An 11,484-nucleotide genomic window follows, 5' to 3' on the forward strand; every position below is an offset into this window, starting at 1 on the left:
CATGTTCCCTCATAGAGAGATTTTCATCAACCATGATTCCCAGGTTTCGTGCTGTTGCTATTGTGGTGGGCGCTGGGCCCATGCCTTGTGGCCTCCAGTCCTCCGACCACAGAAAATGAGCTTCTCTGAAGAGCATAATCTCAGTTTTGCTTGTGTTTTTCTAGTGGCAGTTGGACTGCATGCAGGAGGATATCTTATCCATACAGTTCTGGGATTTCTCTTTAGTAGAGTCCGGATTAAGTCCCATTGTAAATGTGTTTGTATTTATATAGTGCCTTCTACCCAGAGGTCTCGTAGCGCTGTATTCATACTGCTGTGAAACCCTTCCTGGCTTTCCTGTGAGATGTCCACTCCTGGGCACCCCCAAGGTGAAGCTAGGCATCCAAGCGCTGCTAGCGTTGTGGAGATTAAGCAAGCTATTGCCCGGAGTCACAGAGTGGGATCCATGATTAGACTAGGCACCGAGGCGAGAATGATCAGGTCCGGGGAGATTGAGTCCAAGAGCCGCCGAGGCGGGAATTGAACCCTAGTACCGGGCCGGACCTCTGCATCAGGGTCTGCCCCTTTAACCATTGAGCCATGCTTCTCCACCAGTTATTACTTGGGCCAGAAGGGACACATAGATGTTAAAAAGCGTGGGGCTCAAAGATGACCCCCTGTGGCACTCACCTGTCCAAGGCTATAGTTTGAGAACAAAAGCTGGGTACACTCACTCAGAAAGTTCTTCAGCCATCTCAGGGCCTTCCCCCGACACCTATTTCCTCCAGTCTTTGAATTAAGACTGAGTGGGAGATGGTGTTGAAAACTGCAGAAAGCTCTAAAAGCACCAGCATCACTCAGTGCCTGTCATCTAAGGAGAGTCTTATGTTGTCACAGACTTCCAACAATGCAGTTACAGCACCAAAGGAGGCTCGAAATCCTGATTGTGAGGGATCAAGCACTAAATAACTTTCCAAAATATCTGTGAATTGCGAATTCACAAGCATTTCCATAACTTTCTCAAGAAAAAGAAGTAGGGAGATGGGTCTGAAATTTACTAATATTTTAGGGTCTGCCTTGTTTCTTTTTTATATGGGTTTACCCCTAGCTGATTTCCACTGAAGAGGACATGTTTCCAGGCTCAGGGAGACGTTATATAACAGAGTGAGGACAGAAGGATTGCTGGAGCAGCAGTTGCCATAATATAAGGAGGTTTGGCACATCAGGCCATTCCCATAAATAATGCAGTCGATGGCCATAGACTGCTGGCGGGCTGTGTTACTTTGGATGATTTATACCTGGCGGGCTGCTTCATTTCATTACAAGACGCAATCGAAAAGTTTAATCTAGGAAGAGGACAGTTCTTTCAGTATGCCAAGATTGCGGCCACAGCACGTGAAATATGGCCAGGGTTCCCTGAGGTACCGAAACCCACTCAGACACTTGTTACTCTGTTGATAATGTCGGGAGGCCAAAGACTCATCACACACATATACCGTGCCCTCCAAAGAGGCAGGTCGTGACTCCCCTTAAAGATTGAAGATATGTGGCATCAAATATGCAAATTTCCCATCACATCTGTGGAATGGACTAAGATACGGGAGGTCTCAGTAAATTCTAGATTCAAACTTATCCAATGCAACATAGTCCATGTTGCTTACCTCTCCCCCATACTACTACATGCCATATACCTGGACAGGGACAACGTGTGTGTGCGATGCAGGCAGACACTGGCAGATTTTTTCAAAGTCGTCTGGGATTGTCCTTGAATCCCACCTTAATGGGATGAGATATTACAACATTTACACAGGGTCACTGGTGAGACAATCCATAGAGAGCTAAAGAAATAGTTTATGGGTCTAGTCCCCATGAAGAAAAAAATGGAAACTTGGCAGACGCTTTGTAATAGGTGAGTTGACACTAGCCTAGTGGCGCATAGCCATTAGATGGCTAAGCCCTAGGCCTCTTTTGTTGGCTCAGAGGCTGAGAGATATAGCAGTATGGGTCAAGGCGAAAAAACAACATATGAAAAAGATGAGACGCAACGATAGACTGGCAGATGACTTACTTGGATTGGAGAGCCATGATTCGCAACATGACTACTGAGAACACCTATGCCTCCTCTGCTACTGGGGGGACCCCAAAGGAAGAGGCTCCTGGAACTGTTGATACAGTCGCATAGGGCCGCTGTGCTACGACTGCTGGCATTAGACCAGAGCGCAGGGGCGAGGGGTATCATTGTCTTATCACTTTGTCCATTTCCTTTTTATCTTGTTGTACTTCATTGACTTCTTTGGCATGTGCTTCTAGTGTATGGAACTGCAGAAGAGCTGATTGTCTCCTACAGATTGCTACTACTGTTGGAATGTGAGAGGTTACCAGCAACCCTGGGCTGTGCATTGATGTTGTATCTCCTATAGAACTGCATGCTATTGAAATGCCAATAAAAATACTTTTTTGTAAACTCATACTTGATGGAATTGATCTTCACATAGAAAAAAGGGAAGCTCTAAACATGCATGGGTCAGGACCATCTATATGGACTTTTGCCTGAAAGTGGCTGCTTGATGTACTTTCAGCAGGGCGGATAAAGATGGGTTCCACTAAAACTCAAAAATTTCTTCATTTCTCTTGGATATCTTTTCCTTTTCCCCAGGCTTTTCTCAAAGCATTTTTAACATCCTTGTTCCTGAGAGTATAAATGAGGGGGTTTAACATTGGAATGATAACAGCATAGAAGAATGAGTACAGCTGATCCTCACCCTGTGCGTACATTGACATTGGCCTGAGGTAGGCACAGAGGATGGTCATGTAGAAAAGGAGAACCGCAGAGAGGTGGGCAGAGCAGGTGGAGAAGGCTCGTCTCCGCCCGGCAGCAGAACGGATGTTCAAGATGGTGGAAATGATTAGAGTGTAGGAGGTCATGGTCAACAGAGTGGAGCCAATCCCCAAAGGGGCCCCCAATGCAAATGTCATGATGACAATGATGTAGCTGTCACCGCATGTCAGCTTCATCAGTGCAGTCAGGTCACAGAAGAAGTGCCTCAGTTGGCGCGAGTCGCAGAAAGATAAACGGGACGTGAAGAAGGGGTGAGGCACAGCGTCAACCATGCCAATCAGCCATGAGATGGCACTCAGCTTCACGCAAGTTCTCTTGCTCATGATGGTGGTGTAGCGCAGGGGGTTGCAAATGGCAACATATCGGTCATATGCCATGGTGGTAAGTAGAACAGACTCTGTGCTCACAAAGAACAGAAAGAAGTAGAGCTGTGCAATGCAGGCATCAAAAGGAAGGGTCTTCAAGTCAGTCAGATGGACAGACATTGCTTTGGGGAGAGTGACAGAGATTGAGCACAGGTCTAAGAAGGACATTTGACCTAGGAAGTAGTACATGGGTGTGTGCAGCTGAGGGCTGAGACAGATGATGCCAAGGACCACTAAATTCCCCACCACAGTGATCAAGTAGATTAGAAAAAGAGCAGCAAAGATTGGGATCTGAAGCTCTGGACGGTCAGAAAGTCCGAGGATGACAAAGTCGGTTGTTGAGGTGCTGTTATCACCTTCCATTGCCTGGTGGTATCAAATAAACAAGGAAACAAGAGTTGAAAGACAAGCTGTAAAGGGCAGAGTACAATATTAAATCACCCATTTCATAAGTGCAGCACTAGCCAACTCTGATTCTTATTGCATTTTCCATGTCTAGTGATTTACATAGAATACTTGTTTTTGAAGTCTCAGAAATATGGATTTCAGGGCCCTTTTGAGTTTTAGGCCACCTACCACACCCTTCTTTTGATATTTTGTCCTACTTTCCCTCATCCTAGTAAGTCAGCTATCGTCCTTATGTACAAAAACATGATTTTGTGATTCCGTAGCGGTAAAAAGTAGCGATTAGCTAATCAGAACCACCACCAACTTATAGTTATTGGTAAATAACGAATCCTAAAATGGGAAAAGAACTCATTTGAGTGCTCCCTACACTGCAAATTTGGGGTAATTTACCGATTCCTTAAAATACCGGGGGCCAGATGTAGGTGGCCATTTACCGACCGGTAACGGCCGATTTTGGCCGTTACCGACCGGTAAATGGTCATTCCTGATGTAGGTGCCCTATTTTACCGATTCGGTAAAATTACCGAATCAGTAAAATACCGAATCAGTATTTTTACCGATTCGGTAATTTTGAAATGTAGGTGGGACTCTTCTGAGTCCCACAGGCCTTACCAAATCGGTATTTTACCACCCAATCCAATTGGGTGGTAAAATACCGATTCCAGGTGTGCATGCACATGTGTGCATGCACACTATGGCATGTGACAGACGGACATGCCCTTAGGGCATGTCTGTGTGCCACATGTCACACATGCCTTAAATCGGGGTGCTAGAGGGTGTCAAAGTGACACCCCCTGCACCCTTGCAAAATTCGGTAAATACCGATTCGGTAATGCCCTTTGATTCCTTTGGGCTTCAATGCCCATAGGAATTAATAGGCATTACCGAATCGGTATTTACCGATTTGGTAAATACCGATTCTTACAGAATCGGTAATTCAATTACCGATTCTTTCTACATCCCCCCCTTTCTATTTTACCGATTCATAAATACCGATTCGGTAAAATTCGGAAATGAACCTTTAGGAGGTCTGCAGGCCAAAAGTGAAAAGCACTGAGAAAGTTTCCTAGTAGAAACTACTTGAAGCCCACCCTATCCTGCCGCATGAGTAGCCAGAACACCAAGGGCCGGATTCACAAAGGGCCTCTGCACTTATGGCGGTGGCCCTGAAGTCTTAGCAGGACGCCTGCACTCGTGGCGGGACCTCCGCATTGCTTTTTCTCATTGCAAAAGTCCTGCCACAATTGTGGGCACCCCGTTATGACTGTGGGGCCTCCGTCACCAGTGCAGAGGCCCTTCCTGAATTGGGCCCAAAAATGGATGGTTGGAAATGTAGTTGTGGAAATTTTACCTGATTTAGCAAATAGTCGTAAAGGACAAATTACTTGGCAAGGCTGCGTTAGCCGAGTCTGAGGTCACAAAAACACTGCTATGGTCCAAACTAGGTGATCAATAGGGGTGGTGTTAGTAATAGGAGTGTGGAAGAGATCTAAAAGTGGTGGTCCGACCTATGATCATGCTCTGAAAATAAACTTTTTCCAAGAAGTCCAGAGGCTGCTGGGTACAGGAGGTTACCTGAATACTGAACCATCACCCTCACCCCAGCAGGGATGCTATAGCTGTCCGCAACAGCACGGAGTACAGGAGTTACGGAAAATGTATTACGGTCTGGGTGATATTTTGTTTTTTTAAGTTTGGTAAATGTACTTAACCGCCAAACTTACATACTTTACAACCACTCACTCAATACATTAACAAACATACTGACTATGTTACCATATTCTTTCAAGTTTATAAAATGGTCACTAATGCAATTCATCATAATACATGCAATACATATTACAAAAGTAACTGCATGCCCTTAGGCCAAGCTAAATATTAAAGTTATACATCTTACATACAATATGTGTAGTAGAACAATTTTTTTTACTTAAGGCACACTTCAAAATACTATTTAGCATATATACAATTACTATCAGCATAATATGATAAATCATGGCTTTTACATGTTTGAAAGTGTACATTCATACTTTGTCTCATACTTCCGTTCTTACACAATATGTCAGTCAGATAATCTGTTCAGACTCTTTACAGCTTAAACAATACTTGAAGTCTCATGGGGCCCAAAAGCCCAGCAAACCGGGGAAGAAGGTAGCACCGAACCTGAGAGAATGAGATCTGTAGATACAAACAGAGTTAGTTACTTACTGACAGAAACATAGCATCCTGCAGAAAGGCCGAATCCAGGGCAGTGCAATCAATGAAGTCGCAATTGGTACTGACTTCAGGGGGCACCCTGACTAGAAATAACTTGCATTTAAAAACCACCTGCTGCAGAGTTCCTTGGGTGTCCAGCAATTTTCAGGAAATGTGGGAAAGTGGAATATTATGTGGTATGGTTGTGAGACCTTACCATGCAATATTATCACAATACCTCAAAGATGATCTGTGGATTCAACAATAATAATCCTTAGCTCAGTCCTGGTATTATGGCACAGAGCAGTCAGACATTACAGGAGAAACATGTGTTAAGCATTTTATAGAGCCATTATGGTGCATACATTATTGACACGACTTGATGGCAATCTCACACCAATTTATTAACATGTAGCTTACTTGTATGTAAATTTAGACACCAAATGACATGTTTTATCATACATATAACAGGAGTGTTGAATGATATAAGCATTAGAAAACAAAATCAATAAAATATTGCAGATTTTTAACATTGCATTCAGTGGGGAATTCTGCTAGTGACACTCGGTCACTTCGGAGTTGAGTTACTTTCTACCCTCGGTGGATAGAGGTCTTTGGGGGGGCAGGACCACATTTCAACAGTCAGATTGCTTTTATCTTGCTCGAGGAGTCCGGTTGGAGAGGCAAATTCCAAGTTGTCAGTCGGCCTCAAAAGCGGTTTTTAAAATTGCAGTTAATGGGAAAAGCTGCTTAGTGGCAATCAGTCACTTCTGGGTTGAGGTACTTTCTACACTCGCAGGATAGAACTCTTTGGGGGGCAGGACCAAGTTTCAATAGTCAGATTACTTTTATCTTGCTCGTTTAGTTCGGCTAAAGAGGTGGCATCCAAGCTGTCAGTGGGCTTTAAAAGGGGCTTTTAACAATTCAGTCAATGGGAAAAACTGCCTAGTGACATTCGGTCAATTCAGAGTCGAGTTACTTTTCATCCTTGCAGGGTAGAGGTACTTGGTATTCCAGGATCAGGGTCCAGCAGTCAGTTCAATGTTACCTCGCTCGGGGAGTCCGGGTGCAGAGATAGCTCCAAGTGCTTTAAACTGGTTGTGGTAAAGATGCTTTTACCTTAGATACAATGCCACCAGAAAGGGATTCAACGGATGTATGACGTTACCACGCATACTATTACCACGCATACCATTACAACGCGGTATTTACAACGCATACCGTTACAACGCATAGCGCTTTGAGGTGCTGGATAGTGGTAAGTATAATTTTATATTCCAACTCCAGTCCCCGTGGATACTAGGGAAGGTGTTGGATATAAAATTAAACGTATTCCCTATCCTAGAGCGCCCCCCTGCGCAATGCCTTGTAATGGTATGCGTGGTAATGCCTGCGTTGTAAGTGTAGTGCGTGGTAAAAAATGCGTGGTAAACGTTGTATACCGGATGCAACAGCATAAGAGCGGGGTCACTTCCAAGGTCGGGTACCGGTGTTGTGAAGTGCCCTCTTAATGCAGAGTCGACAAAGGGGTTTGTTACTGGGTTAGTGAGCAGAAAGTCTTGGTTGCGGTAAATGTAACAAAGAGGAACTTCAACGGCTGGAGGTCCAGGGGAGTGCAGTAGCAGTTTGAAACTTCAAAAGACAGCTGGACAACAACCTCCAAAATGAACTGAGCCACTTTAGTCTGGCTGAACTCTTGGATGGTCCTATGGCCAGTGCTTCCTTGGATTTTGCTCATTATTTTACATGCAGTTTGCAGAAGACTGGCCCCACCAGTCCAGGAGAGTCTAAAGGTGCTTCTGGCTTCCAGAGGGATCCCACTGCCGGGGAGTCCCGAGTTTTTAGCCACGGACGAAAGTCGATCACAGAGTTCCAAGCTGGGTTTCCGCAGGGATCAAGTATCCCTCTTTTGCTTTGATGCAGGGAGCCAAGTCTTGTTGCCACTGAAAACGGTCTTCTTAATGTCCTTTCCTGAAGTTGGTAAATTAGAACTGAGGGTCTGGTGCCATGGGGATCCCTTAAATCTTGGGTTTTGGGGAATTTGGGATTTGGGAGCTAGTAGCCAAAGAGTAGCTAGTTCCTTACCCCTGAGGTGACCACATACGGTGGAGTAGGTAACCCTTACTACCCAGAGCCCACTATTTCTGTCCTCCTAAAGATGGCAGTAATCAACTTTATCTGTACAGATCAGGCTGATCACCCTGAAGTTATGGCCAGCCTTCTAGGAGGTGTGCAACTCCTGCATACCTAATTTCTTGCCTTGCCTGGGTCAAAGCAAGTCTGGCATAAGGGGAGGCTGGTCCCTCCTTGGAGGGACAGCCCAGATGCATATCACAGCGAATAAAGCATTTGAAGCTCACTACTCAGATGTGTCACTTCATTAGCCCTGGTTGGGAAGGGGAAGGCGACCTCCTTTCTGTCTAAGCCTTTGTCCTGACTCCTGGGAGTGCTCACACTGCCTTACTCATCAGCAGCTAAGGCGGAAAAACCCAGACCTGCTAACCTAAGCACATGGCAGCTCCGTAACTAGGTGGACAACCACAAGGTAGCTACCTGGGTGAATGCCAGCCTTTCCTTGACCCCGGATTAGTGTCAGGGGAGAGAAGGCATGTTGTTGTACACCAAACCCAACATATTTAGGTGGTACCAAAAGAGAGTAAGTCTGCCTAGGCGCAAGTCCCATGTTATCCCATGGACTGCCTATCATTTATTGTGTACTTTAGTGGTAAAGTCGCTATAGAGAGATAAGCTTGCACTTACATATCTAGTCTCTAAATACACATATATATACTGCACCCTGCCTCTTGGGTTAAAGAGACCTTTTCTAGGGGTGGCTGACATATAGCAAGCGCAGTGCTGTGACATTGCCACACATGGTGAGGACAACGTTGAAATGGAACAGTGAACACTGTTCCTGCAGTCCACAATGGCAGGCCTGGTGTTGTCTATTTACTTGGGTCACTCAGGGTGGCACAAATCATCTTGCAAGCTCCGAATATACCCCTTTACCAACCATGTCCTGGGTACCACAGGAACATACCCGAGATTTATAAGGGGGAAAGTCCTTGTCAATTGGGAATGCCAATTACAAATGTCACTTTTAGGGAGAGAGCACTGGTGATGTAGCCTGGGTGGCAGGCCTTGGTGCACTGTCAGAGTCGTAAACCAGCATCTAATAGTCTAAATGGGGGCAAAAAGTTGGGGGACATCCACAAACAGTCCTATTTCCTTACAGGCAACAATAAAAATGTTAAGATAACTTTGGTGGTTATTCTTCCCGCTAGAAATTTTAGTTTTATTTAGTTAAAGTTTCCACTCATAATAAAGAAGCGCCAGGGGTTAAAATGCCTGCTGCAAAAAATGTACAATGCAGATCACAGAACTATATTTTATGTGGATAGCTCAGTGGGTCACTGCTTTTGTCACAGATCTGTTTGTTACTTAAAGTTCGTAAAGTAAAATTTTTTATTTCTTTAATGAGATCAGCAAGGTACAAACAGATTGATAGTGCATGATAATATATAGCATCTCAAATCAATTGAAACCATTCAATAACAACAAGGAGCGTAAGCCAATCAATAAACAGGGTACAAGAGCATTCAACGAAAAGGGTGACAATAACATGTGAAGTGGACTACATCTAATACAATTGGTTGCACAGCTTTTACAGTGAATCAAGGGTGTAAGGTGCAACCTTAATATAGCACAGTAACCTATGAACTGTCATCAAAGAGCTGCACGCAAACTGAATGGTGTAAGTTAGATCCTTATGTTTTTTGCCCCAGTCTTGCATTACCCTAATGTTGACAAAAATGGTTAATTTGATTAAAACTATATTATTATTATTGGTGAAGTCAACCACTGTTGTACATTTTAAATCCTGAGTTTTTGCTTTTTCAGACCATACTAGTATGCAGCCTACTAGGATTGGTGCCATGTTTTGCCTACACCTTGTAATCCTCATTGATTTACGTAACATTTCCTATAGACTGATTTAAACATGCATGATTAATTGGCTCTGTATAATGTGTGTGTGGGGTAAAGTGCTCTGATACCCAATGCTGATATGAGTAGTGCTATAGAACAAATGCAATGCATGTTAGAGAGGGGCTATGGAGAGATGAGGGGCACTGTTGGAGTGTGGTACTGAGGGAAATCGTGGAAAAGGATGTTTTGGATTGGGGACGTTAGCAAAGATTGTTGCATTTGAGCCACCAGCGCAAACGTCAGTCCTGGCCATATATGGCAACTGAAACTTTCTCTTGGGTGTGCATGGCCATGATCATCAGCTGCCACCTTTCTCTGATCATTGTGCTTTTCGCTGTTCCCCAGTCCTTGAAGCCTACCATCGTTGGGACCGTCTGGGAAAAGTCCCCTATGACCACGGACAAAAGCGTTAGTGCAATATGACCATCATATCCGCTGCTTGTTGAATGCAACATCAGGCTGCATGAATTTGGTGGGTTTTATCTGCTTTAGGGCAGAGGACAATCAGCTGATGCTCATCGCACTTCCTTAAGAGTGTGGTGGACTTTATTGGGTCATCCATAACACTGAAAAAAAAGGTTCCTGGTAAATAAATGTAAGAACATTTTCTTTGCCAAACTCAAAGTCTGGATGTGAGCAAAATGGTTTCCTTGAGTTTTATTTTTGTTTTTGTTTTGCTGTATTGCGTAGCACGCTGTGCATGTTGATGTTTAAGCAAAACAATAGTGAAAGCAGACAGCTCTCATGGAATCTGCGGGGATCCACAAATGTCCTACCACACAGAGTTCTACACTTCTAATAACAATAGTAACCCACTTGTGTGGCTGGGCAATGAATATGAAAGGAAAGGCCCCAAATGCAACAGGAAATCATCTACATTTTGTCTTGCAAATTGATCCTGTATGGCAACGGGGTAGCTATGATATTTAGGGCAGGGCTCGGTTGACACCCGGGTAAACCAGACAGGCTCTGACATTTTTGAAAACAAGGCACTAAGGGCCCGATGTAGGTAGGGCTTTACCGATCGGTATCGGCCGAAAATACCGATTTTTGGCCCTTACCGATCGGTAAACAGCCATCGAGATGTAGGGGACCAAAAACAGAACGAATCGGATAGAAAACCGATTCGGAATGTGTACCGAATGTGAAAGAATCCGATACGTACATACCGAAAATCGGATATGTAACGAATCGGAAAAACACCGATTCGGTTACAAAGACCGAATCGGTCCATGTACCGAATCGTTAGTGACACCGAATCGGAAAATCACCGATTCGGTCCCACTACCGATTCGTTAGCGACACCGAATCGGAAAATCACCGAATCGGTCCCACTACCGATTCGTTAGCGACACCGAATCGGAAAATCACCGAATCGGTCCCACTACCGATTCGTTAGCGACACCGATTCGGAAAATCACCGATTCGGTCCCACTACCGAATCGGAAAAAATACCGATTCGGACATGATCCGATTCGGAAAACATGCCGATTCGTATAAATCTCCGATCGGGAAATTCCCCGATTCCGACAGTTGGGGAGATGTAGGGAGGCACAGAAACACCGAAATCGGCTCAAAATCGGTAGAATTCACTCGGTATTTACCATGGATTGCAATCAGGTGGTAACCAACTCCAACCCATATAAACAGTCCCAAAATGCATTGCAACTTGCAGGATGGCAGCTTTCTATGTCATTGCGAGGCGGCTAC

General features: G+C 44.5%; 1 protein-coding gene across 1 annotated transcript; it reads right to left on the minus strand.

The window, feature by feature from the left end:
• Positions 1–2,601: 2,601 nt before the first annotated feature.
• Positions 2,602–3,546, minus strand: LOC147700894 (olfactory receptor 8U3-like). Its single transcript, XM_086929265.1, has one exon. It carries the CDS (start codon positions 3,544–3,546, stop codon positions 2,602–2,604), a length of 945 nt encoding a protein of 314 aa, XP_086785391.1.
• Between the last annotated feature and the right edge of the window lie 7,938 nt (positions 3,547–11,484).

This window comes from Lissotriton vulgaris, chromosome 7, assembly GCF_964263255.1.
Source record: "Lissotriton vulgaris chromosome 7, aLisVul1.2, whole genome shotgun sequence".
Taxonomy (NCBI): Eukaryota; Metazoa; Chordata; class Amphibia; order Caudata; family Salamandridae; genus Lissotriton; species Lissotriton vulgaris.

Excerpts from the sequence above, each read along its gene's own strand:
- LOC147700894 (XM_086929265.1), bottom strand. The coding sequence starts at position 3,546 with ATGGAAGGTGATAACAGCACCTCAACAACCGACTTTGTCATCCTCGGA.